This window comes from Lampetra planeri, chromosome 7 (genome assembly GCF_965212315.1).
Source record: "Lampetra planeri chromosome 7, kcLamPlan1.2.h2, whole genome shotgun sequence".
Classification (NCBI taxonomy): Eukaryota; Metazoa; Chordata; class Hyperoartia; order Petromyzontiformes; family Petromyzontidae; genus Lampetra; species Lampetra planeri.
In genome coordinates this window covers 15,183,765-15,197,503 of record NC_136113.1, presented here as the reverse complement: position 1 = coordinate 15,197,503, position 13,739 = coordinate 15,183,765, and the positions used below count along the sequence as shown (strand labels likewise).

At 51.1% G+C, this 13,739-nt stretch overlaps 1 protein-coding gene across 3 annotated transcripts in view; it reads left to right on the top strand.

The window, feature by feature from the left end:
* The window catches only part of SLC25A21 (solute carrier family 25 member 21), a 133,391-nt gene extending 120,252 nt beyond the window's left edge, over positions 1–13,139 (top strand). For all 3 annotated transcript variants that reach the window (XM_078596510.1, XM_078596509.1, XM_078596511.1), the window contains 3 exons: positions 3,944–4,125; positions 8,048–8,100; positions 12,858–13,139. In XM_078596510.1, coding sequence (XP_078452636.1) covers positions 3,944–4,125; positions 8,048–8,100; positions 12,858–12,919 — 297 coding nt within the window. In that variant the 3' untranslated portion in view covers positions 12,920–13,139. The remainder of the gene's footprint in view (positions 1–3,943; positions 4,126–8,047; positions 8,101–12,857) is intronic.
* The last annotated feature ends 600 nt before the right edge of the window (positions 13,140–13,739 follow it).

Sequence of the window (13,739 nt, the reverse complement as noted above, 5' to 3'; positions counted from 1 at the left end):
CCTTTTAATTGCAAACCAATTTCCAAATCTCACTCCGCCTTTAACATTTCTCAACGGCGGAGGCCGCTCCTTGCTCCGTTACCTTTTTCAGCTTCGTTTTTTTGTTCCCGAAAAAGTCACAGACTTTGTTTCGGTCATCCCGAATCCAGTATGTCAGGCTCGACGGTTACTAGATGGCAGTATTGAACTGCACGGGATGTTTGTCATCCAACAATGAAGCCGAGAAATACCTCTGCCCTTCACTTCATTAAAAGTGCGTGCCTCTTTGGGCCTCGGCCACAGCACTTACTTACAGGCATGCTCGGGGTTGAACATCACACGCACTCGGCGGTCCATTATTGACACGTGGCGCCCGAGGATGTGAGCTTCCTGAGATTACACCTGCAATGTATCTTGCCATGCCATCCACTGCCGGACCAAGTCCGTCCTCCCCATGTCGTGTCACTAACTAGTGGGGTCAGTGGTGGGGGGTGGGGTTCGTGAAGGGTTAGGGACCAGTTCAGATATCGCTCGCCACTGATGTTGGCCGGTGTTCGGGGAATCGAACCAAGGTGGCTGGGTTTGTAGTGCAGCGTGGGAACCACTGTGTCGCTGCTTCGCCCGTCTGACTTATCCCCATCCGTGGGTTAAAAATCAGCAGGCAGAGCCACTTGGCATGCGTGCATACGGTGTTGTGCTGCATATCTAAATCAGCTCAAGCTTCCAGTCAACCACGTGACTTGTGTGTGGCCACCCCCAACTCCGAGGACCCGCCCCCCTCTCCCCGTCGCTGCCCCCTGAGAAAACAGACGCCGTTTCTCTGTGCAGCCTCTTCCAGTCTTCATCTCTCCGCTCCCTTTGCCAGTCCGTTCCTCGTAATTCCCCATAACTTCTCTTCTCTCTTCCCCTTTCCCGATTCATTCTCCAAACGTCACATCATCGACTGTACTCTCCATTGTCGTGGTGTACCACGGGTACAAAGTTGGTGGGACAACACAATACATGGCTTGCTTGGATATATATAGCAAAAATAAACTATAAAACTATTAAACTATTTTTTTTATTTTACCGGGTCAGGCCCACTGAGCTATGTAGCTCTTTTTGAGAAGCGACCTGGCCACAAATGATAGCTGAACGAAGTGGCTTATCATGTGGAAATTTATAGCAGTCAAATAATCTTAACGCATGTTCCTAAATGTCGAGGGCAAAAACTAGAGGACCTGGAGAAAAATCCACGTGACCACGGTGAGACAGAACATGCAAACTCCAAACATACAGCAGCAGCAGGCGTCAGGGTCGGGACCGAACCCACGACCTCCTGCATACCAGGCGAGGTAGTTAACATCTCTCAGCCACCGTGGTGCATCTTTAGACGCTGTTACAGAAACCAGAGGGCATGTTTTCTTTTAGAAGCAGTCACTCATTGGCAGAGGGGAGGGGAGGAAGTTCTTAACCCTGCAAGGTCGACAGCACAAACGGCTGCGGCAAAGGAGTTACAGACCGTGGGGGCAGCAGAGGAGAATGAGTGGAAAATACATAACCGACATTTATTGTTTATTGTGCATGTATTGTGTATTTATTCGGCGTATTGCTATGGGGATAAGTCGAGCGGTTTTGGGACGTGATTAAGCGCTCGCGGAATCGCGCGCAATGTTTACGTTTCAAATGCAATTGCCATACACCCCCCCCCCCCCCCCCCCAAAAAAAAATAAAAAATACTTACCCGATGAACACAGATCACCGTGGTTCAAATGAAACAAAACGTGTTCACGTACAAAAAACGTCGCAGCATTCGCGAGAGATGCGACGTCTGGGTTAGAGCGGGGTCTCTTTATCCGGCAGTGGATTGACCATGGCTGATGACGATGATGATGGTGATGATGGTGATGGTGATGATGGTGATGGTGATGATAATGATGATGATGTGATGTGCCCGTACTCAAAACAAGACTCGGTGCGGTGCTCGTCTCGCTCCATTGGTTGTCGCAGACGAGTGCTGGAAATTGGACGTTTCTCTGGCGGGGACGTGGCAACCCAGGGAGGAACAAATGTTCCCATACCACGACGTGTGGTTAGTCAATGGAATAACATGTGACGGCGCCAGAATTCATTTAACCGCTGGGTTCATGCAAATGTTACTTATTTAAAGTAACTCAGATGTTTGGCGCGACGCGTCATTATACAGTGCGCGCGTTTCGCTCCGCCTTTATAGTGGTCCCTCTGTCAAACTGCGCAACATTCCTCTGCGTGGTTTCTAACTAGCCGGGCAGAATTGGCAAATAATAAAAACCAGTTGGTAGCATATTTCTACAAAACATCAGCGAATGTGGTCTCCGCGCGTATGGCGGCCTTTGTTAAGCCCTTCACGGCAGTTCGGTTTCACTGGGTTAAGGAGGAGGTGGTTGGTGCGGGGGGAGGGAAGCTGAAACTTTGAAAACAAATACACTTGGTGGACCAGGCCATTTCATTCCATTCTGTAAAGGATATTAGCCTTTAATAAGTAAAATGGAGATTGCAACTGATGTTATCATTTCGATGTGTAATTCTAGACTTTAAAAAAAGGCTTTCCCCCTTTAAAGCGAGGCTATTACTGTCAACGTTTCAGACCTTCCTGAAACTGAAGTGTCATTAACACAGCGGCTAGCAAAATCAATAACTTGTATCTGCTTAGGATAGAGTTCTGCACTGTCCCCAAATTCAACTGGACCTATCGATTTGAATTCAAACGCGAGCCGTCAATAGCCGTGGCAGAGAGTGCGCAAAGTTCGGAGATGAATGTGCAGACAAAGCCTCCCCGCTGACAATGAATCAAACTGAAAACACGGGCCGCATTAAACCACTTGGTCGTGCCCTATTCTCCTCCGTACATCCCGTGACCGGGACTTGTCTTCAGGAACGCACGTGCGTGGCGGCGTAGGGTCCAGCGCGCTGCGCCCCGAACCCGGCGACCCGAGTTCGACTCCAGGCTCGCGTTCCTCGGCCTCACCCCCCCCCCCCCCCACCGAGGTCGTCGACTCGTCCTCACATTGAGTGACTGGTGCGATGCGTAAAATATCGCCACTGGGGAGACAAAGGCGTCCTGGCGTGGCGTGCCCGGCGAAACTTCACATCGGTGCTGCTGCTGCTCGCTGACACCACTTGCCCCAACAGTCTGTTAAAGCTACACGGGGGAATCTTTGTCTCTGTGTTGCAAACACATCGGCTCACAATTCCACACAACTCTCCTTTAGATGGTCCATCCAATTGGTAACCTTCCCATGTCCGTGCCGACGCTGGAGACGCTTCCGTGACTTTTTAGTTTTCATCACGAGTGCGGAATTGAAGCTCGCTGCGTTTTAAGCGTCGACTGCAAGTCGCGCGCGATTAGTCACCCACACTGCGCAGTGCGGTTTGGTGAAGGGTTAGCAGTCTCCACGGTGCAACGTGTACGCATTTAATGCCGAGTTAACTTTAGGGAGGCCCACGACCAGTTCAGATATCTCTCCCGAGTGATGGTTGCCGCGTCTCGGACTCGAACTGTGGTTGCTGGAGATAATGCACAATGCACAAACCGCAACACCAAAGACAACGTTGCCCTGTACAGACTTAACAGACTGTTGGGGAAAGTACATATTAAGGCACGAGAGGGGGTGGGTGACCTGCACCACGCCCGGCCGCCGTTGTCTCCCCCAGTGACGATGTTTACACACCGCACCAGGTACTCCTTTGAGGCTGAGTCGACCTAGAGGAGGCCCAGGTTAAGATTATCGTCACCGGTGTTGGTGGCCGTGAGCGGGAATCGAACTCGGGTTCCCCAGCACTGGTACGCGCACAGACGCACTCGTGCGCGACGTGGCGGTGACGTCACCTCGGCGCCTGTGCCAGGCCAGGTGCACGCTCGTACACACCGCTCGTACACACACGCACACGATTGGAGGAGCGTGATATCGCCACCGTTCGTTCTCCACCCCCATCACCCCGCCAGGACTCGAGACTTGAGTTCCTGCGGAAGGTCCTCATCGGCTTCCTGGCGGGGACTCTGGGCTCGGTCATCAACATCCCCTTCGACGTGGCCAAGAGTCGCATCCAGGGCCCCCAGCCGGTGCCCGGGGAAACCAAATACCGCACCTGCATGGGCACCATCGCCACGGTGTACAGGGAGGAAGGGTAAGAAGCGAGCGAGCGAGCGAGCGCCCGCAGATTGACGGCTGCTTCGCGAATTCGTCATTGGACGATTGTCCGGCTCGGTATGCCAGAACATTGAAGAAACGTCGCGCCGCGGTGAGCTGTGAGATGTTAACTACCTCGCGCGGTTACGCAGGAGGTCGCGGATTCGATCCCGATCCTGACGCCTGCGTTATATTCGAAGTTGTTTGGGGTGTCTCTCTTCCCTTGGTCGCGTGAATGTGTCTCCGAGTCCTCCGGTTCTTCCACCCCTCCACATTTAGAATCAACGTCGCGCGTTTCGAGTATTCGTGCTGCTCGAAATGTCCACGTGGTAAGCGTTGAGGCGATATTTGTGGCCAGGTAGCTTCTGAAAACGAGCTCAGTAGTGGGCCTTATCTGATAAAATATATATATACTTTAGTTGATAGCTTAGTTCAGTGCCACGTCGTGTTCGTCACGTGGCACCCGCTTTACCGGCGGCCCAGAACATATTCAGCGGGGGAAATGGAGTGAAGCCCTGGTAGGATATGTCCTAAGTAGGGTCAACAGTTGCAGATTTTGGAAGGTAAATGGAGGCGGTGTGGGGGGGGGGCAGATGGCATCAAACTCTAAACCAGCGGTCGGCAACCAAAATAACATGCAGAGCACAATTTTTTCGAATGCCGTAAAACAAAAAACAAAAAAACACTATTTCCAGAGCCGCAATGCACAGTGTGGTGAATACGAGACGGCGGTGGTTCCTTAATGAGTAACGTGTCACGAAGCAGCGCGTTCCTTTAAAGAGCCGCGCGTGGCTCTGAACCCCCCCGGTCTAAACGGTAAAGGCGCAAGCCCTGCAATTCCGTCACGCCACTGCTCGCAAACATTGCATTGCAAGTCCCACGTACGGAACTAACCATTACAGCCGCAGTAGCTGCGTCTGCCACATGGAACAATTGTTTTATATATGAATATCCCGTCTCAGACCCCTGGGCCTAATAGTGCATAAATGATTCTAGCATATCAATAAATAGAAAGTAATTTGATTTGTATGAATTTGAAAATTTATGTTTAGCTAGTAACTTTATATTAGGCTGTAGTGTACTTGTTTTTTTTTTGCTTCGCGAGTATATATGGGTCTTTGAACGTGCTGGTTTTGCCTGGCGCGGATCAGATATTGTGATCTGATTTAGCCGGATTGTTTTACTTCACGTTTGGAGAAAAAAAAAAGTTCAAAATTTAATTTTCCAATTTAATCAAATGTTATTGTACCCAGTGTTTTTTTATCCTAAGGGCCAGATTCAGGAGACAGGATGTCAAAGCTGTTATAAGCAATCATTGCGTGCAACGCATTAATTCAACGAACTAAGATGGCAGTTATTGCTTTTAAATGGTTCAATTTTTAATTCGCTCAATAGCGCGCAAAGTATCACGGAACGGTGCAACGCTTGGAGTTACACTGTGGGACAGCAAGAGGAACACGTGGATAGGAGAACACACACCTCCAAATAGCACTTTCGGTTATCACGGTTGGCTACGTACGGTGCGAAAGAAGGTCAGCATACAGATGTATCTCCACTGTGATTCGGTAATGACGATCCTGACATAACCCCTTGCATCGCGTTTCTGCCCTGGACCAACCACGTAAGGCATATCCGCATTCGCCTCTGGGATGCTACTGGCTCCATATCTGTGAGAGAGAAACAGATGCTCCTGGATAATTGTGTTAAATAGAGCTTCATAGCTCATCGAATTCGTCCAGTGTACATAAAGATTCTGACCGATGTCTGGCCCTAACTCGAACGGGTGGGGAAAAATAATCACACATAACCACGGATTTTGAGACACTTTCCACCGTTACCTTCGTCCGCGGATATGAATTAGAGAGTTGCCTTGCGGTCGGTACACGGACATAACATCACGCACGCATGAAGCGCAATCTCATCGCCTTGGCAGAAGAGGCTTATCCATTTATCGATGAGTTTTGCACACACAAAAAAAACCTTTGATCAATGTGATCGGTCTTTTCTCTCATGGCGAGACCCTAGTAGCCACGCGAATTTATACCACAGTTTGACTCATATTGAACCTTGGTTACGAGGCTTATCGTGACCCCCGCGTTAGAGACGGACAGACACAGACAAAAAGAGACAGAGCTAATCCATTCTCTCTGTCAACCTCTTTCGTAGCTGGAAAGCAATACAACAACCAAAAAACTTAAACCGTCCAAAATGAGAAAGAGGGAATGAAAATAAAGAAACTTTGAACCCAGGACTGTAATTATCCAATCCATTACGAGGTTGTCATGCAGTCGGCGCTGCGGCTTGCCCTTGTGGTAGCGTAACGTTGACAAACGTCGGCGGTGCGTGCGGTTTTTTTTCCTTCCCTGAGACCCTCTAATTGGCCGGAGCGTGCAACCGGGTGCCTTTTGGAGCCTGCAGAGAGAGGCTTTGTCACGAACACTGTGCGTGTTGCGACGACCGCGCTGCGAAAGGTTCGGGGAACCGATGTCCTACTGAAGCATCTGTGGGGAAAAAGAGCTTCGTTGCTCATCAGATTTCTTCCAGAGTCCAAATAAATATTCTGATTACCCCGAGCTCTCAAACTCTGATGGTGCATTGTCTTTGAGTTGTGCGCCTTTTGGCGTCATCTGGTCCAACACAATGTGAGACTAGGCTCTAAGAAAAGCTGTCTCGGGTGTGGACCAATCAATTTCAAGGACAATGCATATATTATCAGAGTTGTGTTTTTTTTTTGCATTCCGACCGCAGGTATTGTGGTCAATGCAAACATGACTCCTTGTAAAAAAAGATGTCAGTTTTGTTGCCAGATAAAAGGGTAAAAAACCCATTATCATTCTAATATTCTGATTGTTATTCTGGACGGCGGCGAGCTAAATCAGAGCCGGTCACCAAACCGCACTGACCGGCGTGGTGAAGTATGGTCAAACAGCTCCCGCGATCCACTCGGCATGGGAGGCCTTCATGCAGCAGTGGATTGAGAATGGACTGTACGAACACCGTAGCCGCATTGAATACGTCTGATGGATTAATGAACGTTCGCTTTGCATCCTCACTTTATCGTTTATCCGACCCACCCGTGCCCTCCAATTACCCTGGACAATTAAGCATTGACTACAGAGCAAGCGTTGTAAGGACTCGGATTGACAGTTAAAGGGGCGGTCCCTGTAATTGCCTGCTCAAGCCACTGCCGGCGGAAGGGCCTCCACGAGAACGAGCACTGGGCAGTGCCTCTAGAAGGCATTTCTTGGCCTACTTCTCCACACAGGAAGAGGTGGGAGTAGCCCAAGCTTTACCCTACCGCACTCGACCTGCCGATCAACTCACGGTGGTCTACCCCCACTCACACTGCCGGGCGGAGAGATACGGGAGCTCTCACTTGAACTGGCGGCCTCTGAAGTGAAAGGCCCAGTGCGCTAGCCATGACACCACGACGTCGGTCCCCGGCAATGACCCCGATTAGCACGGATGGCTACTCACGGTACGGAAGTAGTTCAGTATAAAAATCTTGATTTGGCGCTTTCGTGAATGCAGGAACTACTCTTTGGTATCTCTGTGTTATCTCTCTCTGCTTACGTGTCTGTATATGTGTCTCTGGTTCTGTGTTTAATCTCTCTCTTAGATTTAGCAATCTTTAGAAGAACGTAATCAACCAGGTAGGGTGTTGACTGTCATGTTAGCCGACTATTTGTGTTGTATAGCATTATATTTTTAAGTTTATTAGGTTTTGTTTTCTTTTTCATTTGTACCTGATGATGGTTGCTTGTGTTGCAATCGAAACGTCGTATAAAATAATTAATTAATTATTTTATCTTTCTACGTGACTTTACCGAAAGAACCGACGAGTAGTTCAGCATACGTGCGTATACGTTCGCAATTCCTGCGATGCACTCGCTTATCGTTGCTTCTTGCCCTCTGCGCAGGTACTTCGCCTTGTACAAGGGACTGCTGCCAAAGGTCATGCGACTCGGGCCAGGTAAGCGAGCGGCCCATCCTGCCCCAGCGTGGCTTTGTCATCGCAGCCGTTCGCGGTTCACGCTCAATCGCGTCCGCTGCACAGACCATGGCTGCGGACGCGGATACCCGAAGCACAACGGGGAAAATGAAAAACTCTCCAGTCCGTGTGGCTCTCTGGTCACCCGGAAGAGACGCTACAACGTACAGCGACGCAATTCCCCGACCCACAGACACGAGGGAGACATCTGGGCGATGGTTAAACTCTCCGCTGCTCCTCCGGCTTGACCAGCTGCACGTGAGGTCGTGCTTTGTTGCTGGACATCGGCAGCTTATACGACACAAGAAGAAGAAGACTGGGCAGCTGTACTTCGAGCTTTCCACAGCGGTTTAGCTGTGAACGCAGCGGCCCGAGTTCGACTCCCGACCGCGACTCACAACCAAAGGGACATCGGAACCCATTTTGCCCCTCCCACACCCACCCTGCCAACTCGCCCTGACCAGCGTGGTGAAGTATGGTGACAACAACAACAACAAAAATACCCCGTGACCGACGCGGCCTGAGCGAGGCCCTTCAAATCGGTCGGTGGATTGATAATGGGTTGAGATTCATCTCGTGATTCGTGCGAAGAGATGAGAATACAATTTAAAAAAAAATAAAGAAAACAGCATTCGCAGAGATGTCATCCGAAGTGGTAGCTGGCGTTGAGCGGTAGTCGCGGCTCACGCCGTGCGCCGCGCCAGAACGCGCCGGCAACGTGTTTGTTCCCGTCTCCTGGATCGTTCGGTTACGGGGGAGGCCGCCACGTGCCGTGCCGTCACACCGAACACATCGCCGGCAACCCTTAAGGGGCCATCCATTTAGTGGGCACGCAAAAAGCTGTCAAAACTTGAACCCTGCCCCCCCCTCTCTCCCTGTACGCACGCGGACTTTTTACACACCCCCCCCCCCCACCTGCGTACGTTCGCCTGACGCCCCCCCCCCCGAATCCTATAGAACGGCCGATATTTAATCCACGCAGAAACGATCAAGGATTAATAATATGAACGTGTTTAAGCAAACATATTGTCCACCGCCGGACTATCTAACTCATTCGAAGGCCAATGTAGACAAATTATTATCGAGGCTTCACCCCCCCTCCCCCCGTTTCCTATGCGCACATTGTCAGTAGACCCCCCCATACGCAAGCGGACGCATTTGGGTTAACCCCTCCCTCCTCCCCCCTCCATGCGTGCGTACTGAATGGATGGCCCCTAAATGAAGCCGTCGTTTACGCAAAACAAACGTCCTCCTCCTCCTGCCAAGGCGGCGCCCCGCTCTGACTCCACGAGCTACGCTTACGCGATAACCCACGCGGTCGTGCGTGTGTCTATTCACTTCTGTTTCATACTCGCATTCACAACCGTTTTTTTTCCTATTGTTAGGTTTTTTTTCGGTAAAGTCACGTAGGTAAAAACATTAAAAAGTAAAATAAAATAAAAAAAAATAAAAATCACGACGTTTCAGAGGCAACACAAGCTTCCGTCTTCAGGTTTGTACCGTCACAGCCACGACAGCTGTATCAAGTAAATGAGAGATTGCAGGAGTTACCACTGCGTTTATATAATGGTTGGAGAAGCGAATGTGAGCGGGCCTCCGTTACGACCGTGCATGCGTGTCCGTCAGGTACTAGCCTCTCGCTGTGGGGGGGGGTGGAGAGAACAGCCAAAACGTCAGCTGAAAAAATATCGTGCGCCCCTTTGCATCGTGGGTCTATTGCACGCTGCTAAAATGCAATACATTTATATAATCAGCACTCGGGCAAGCCAGAAAAATATGCGTGAAATGCGCGTCGGCAGAAAGCACATTTGTCAAGCCGCTGACAGCTTAGTCATAAGTTAAGGATTATGGCGGTGCCGACAATGTTTTTGCGCCGAGATATTTAAATAAAACGGAATTACCTGCCAAATCTGGGAAGGCGAAAGGGTTCTCCGTTAAACCCACGCGCCATCTACACTGCGTGCTGCGTGTCCGTGGCAGATATAGAGACAGAGAGAGGGAGCGTTGGGTTTGAGCCCCGGGGCGAGCAAACTCCGTGCGCTGTTCCTCCTCTCGTTTGCTTCCACGACGATCGGCGGTGAGATGTTAACTCTTTCGCCTGATATGCAGGAGGGGGCCGTCCATAAATGACGTCACACACCTAGGGGGGGGGGGGTGGGGTCAGACATTTGTGACGATGTGTGACGATTGGGGGGGGGGGAGAAATGTGACGTCACATCAAAATTCGCAACTTTGAATAAATATAGACAACACGTTCTACTTAATTACATAGACTTTTTAATAAGTGTTTTCTCCAACAACATCAGAGAGCAGCGCCACATTAAATACGCACTACACTGACAATAGTTTAAAGCGATTTGAAGCATGTTTATTTTTGGGGGGGGGCAGAGCTTTGTGACGTCATATTTGAGGGGGGTCTGACCTTTTGTGACGCCGTGTGACTAGGGGGGGGGGGAGGGACAAAAATCGTCCAAAATCGCGTGACGTCATATATGGACGGCCCCTCTCTCTCTCACTCTTCCCATGCTCGTGTGGATTGTTCTCCGTAGTTTCCCTCCACATTTAGAATCGACATTCGTTTTCGAGTATTTGGCTGCTATGCATTTCCACGTGATGGGCCACTTTGTTGAGCTCTCATTTGTAGCCAGGGCGCTGCTGAACAAGAAGCTATATAGCTCAGTGGGCCTTACCTGGTAAAATAAATAAAAAATAGTTTATAGTTTAGTTTAGTCGGTGCTGAGAGGAAGGAAATTCCACTCACGCTCCCGAGTCCCTCCCCCTACGCATTTGTAAAATAACCCCGACCGCACCATCGTCAGCCAAGATTAATCCACTGCTGGATGAAGACCCCCCCCCCCCCCCCCCACGCCGTCGATATGGACGTTCCTGCGATGGTAACAATCCGCACGGCGTCTGTGCGGAGCATTGAGCGTTGGAGAGGCCCTTATCCAGCAGTGGATCGATTTTTCCCAATCCCACTAGTCATTCGCATAACGTTTGGCTTCACGTGTAGAAGGAAGCAGAGTGCAGCAGTGAGCAAGATCGAGCCGGCAGTACAAGAGTCCAGAGGCTCGGCGAAGCTCTTCCCATGCACGCACGTTAAACTTCGTTCGCACCGTACGTAGCCATCCGTGCTAATCGGAGGTGTGGGGGAAGGACATCAAACTAAACGCAAAAAAGCAGTTCTAAAGAAATGAGCTTTCACTCTCCATTATTGACAAGTGCCCAGCTCCAGTGGCTTCCTAATATCGGAAGGAAGGGAATTCCGGACGGACTCAAGAGGCGCGTCTGCAAGCTCGCGATGCGGTGGCCGCCGTCTCTGTTCCATGGGCAGCCAAAAAGCCGCTGCCGCTGCTGCTGCCGCTGCTGCTGCTGCCGCTGCTGCTGCTGCCGCTGCCGCTGCTGCTTCGAGGATGAGCGGAGTTCGCGTGGTGCCATGATTACTATTCAGCGTGAGCGTTATTATTCTAGTCATACCGCCTCCTCGTGCCATTAGCTCTTTGACATCTGGTCTCTTGACCACTGCCACTGTGGGAGCGGCCTGTAATGGATCTTGGGCGAGCGCGCGTGAGCAGCGCGCCGTCGCTGCCACAGCGCAATGTTTCATCGGGCGTCGAGACGGCAAGAGCCCCCCCCCCCCCCCCCTTCAAACACGAGTCCGCTATTAGCATAGCCGCCTAATGTTTCTCGACGTGCAATGACAAGTTGTGGACTCAAAATAACCAAATATCCCCCCCACACCAAAAAACATCGGGCTGCTCAAAAGCCCCGCGAGTTTTTTTCTTTCTTTCTTTCTTTGTTTTTTCTTTCTTTTTTTCTTTCTTTCTTTCTTTCTTTCTTTCTTTCTTTCTTTCTTTCCTTCTTTCAACGCGACATTGCAACTCGCGCAGTTGAACCGTAAGCCGGTGACAGCGCCCGTCTCGAGTTCAGGCTTCAGGTGTAATTTCGTCGGGATAGCCCGGTTGGCCAGAGTGACCTGAACCTTAGCGACCATCTAACAATCATAGACGACCGTGGCAAGGGCCTCTTCATCCCTGCTCCATGCGCACGCTCGGTTTCGCCGTTCCGTGCCCGGGAGGGGCCGTGCCCACGTGCGCGTGCGTTCCCTGCGTTCCTGCGCTCGCCGGAGGAAACCAGGCACCGCAAAAGCGCGGTAAAGGTCAGCCCTCGTTATACTTCCTGTCATTGCCACGACGTGTAGGTGCCCGTTAACGTGCCATCCGCCAAACGTAGTGGAAAGTCTCATTTTTTTTTATCGTCGTCACCGTCATTGGTTTTTATTGTATTTATCATGGTGCCCTCCGTCTTCATCTTTGCTGCGGCTCAATTGGACCAACTATTTGTTGCAAGCGATTTAGCCAATCAGTTGTTTTGTCCGAGATTTAGTGATTTTGCAGATCTGCCTGCCCAAACCACACCGCCTTCAGACACGCGCATGTACTTGGGGGCAGTGCCAAGTGAGGAATGGGTCCATGGTTTAGAGTTCGCAACCACGGTCTATTGTCGTTTTTGAAAGAAACACAAACCACAAACTCGACAACATTTGTCAATAACGCTGTGGGCTTTAAATGGAAAACATACGGACATGCTCGGCTATGTTTCGGAGGAACGATCCTCCTGCACAGCACGCGGACATGTTTTAGCACTCTATTGTGTAATAATTCAATTTTTTCTACGTATATATATTTTTCGTTCGATGCAAACGACACTGATGTGCCTCTGTCTTGCCTCGCACGCAGGGGGTGCGGTGATGCTGCTGGTGTACGAGCACGCCTTCGCCTGGCTCCAGATCAACTGGTGAAGGTCCCCAAGCCGCCACCACCACCACCTCCTCCCAGCACCGCCCGGCACCGCCCGGCACACCGGCGACGCTCCGTGACAATGCGGGAGCGGGGGAGGGAGGGCGAGAGGGGGGGGGATCGAGCGTCTTCGCCGGACTCCGGCGTGAGCGCTCGCTCGCTCGCCGTGACCGGGGCGGCTCAGCGGTGAAATTAATGAAAGGTTGAACCGGTATTATATAAGCGCACTTTCTTCCACGAGTCCTTCAAAGCTTAAAAAAAAACAATGGTACATACGCACGCACGCACGTGCGTTAAAATGTCTTTCGCACCATTATGTAGGCGACCGTGCCAAACGGAGGTTCCGGGATGGGGGGGAGGGGGACGAAGGGACGAAGAAGAACAACGGCGGATAGAGGCTGCACGTTGCCGCTGTCGGATGCGGTTGAGAGATTACGACGGACGTCGATTGAAGCGGGCGTCGCGTCGCGTCGCGTCGGTGGCGGCGTGGAACGAGCCGTCTCCTTCGTGTGTCACCTCGGCCGCTCTTAGCAGCGCTGGCGCCGTGGCCCCTCTGTGCCCCCCCCACCCACCCCCTGCGCCGAGCGGGCGTGCAGTGACATCTTCATCTTTTACGCCGCTCAACTCGCGTCTCGATAGAGGTGCCTCGGAGCGCTTTCACGCGAAATGACAGTTACGTACGTGCGGTGAACTGTTTCCTTTCGCATCGCACGTGGCCGGCCGTGTTCATCGGAGGTGCGGCGGAACGGACAATTGAACCCAACGCAATAAATAAAATAGTTCAAAATAAATGAATAAATTACGTCAATGCCCAACACTTTG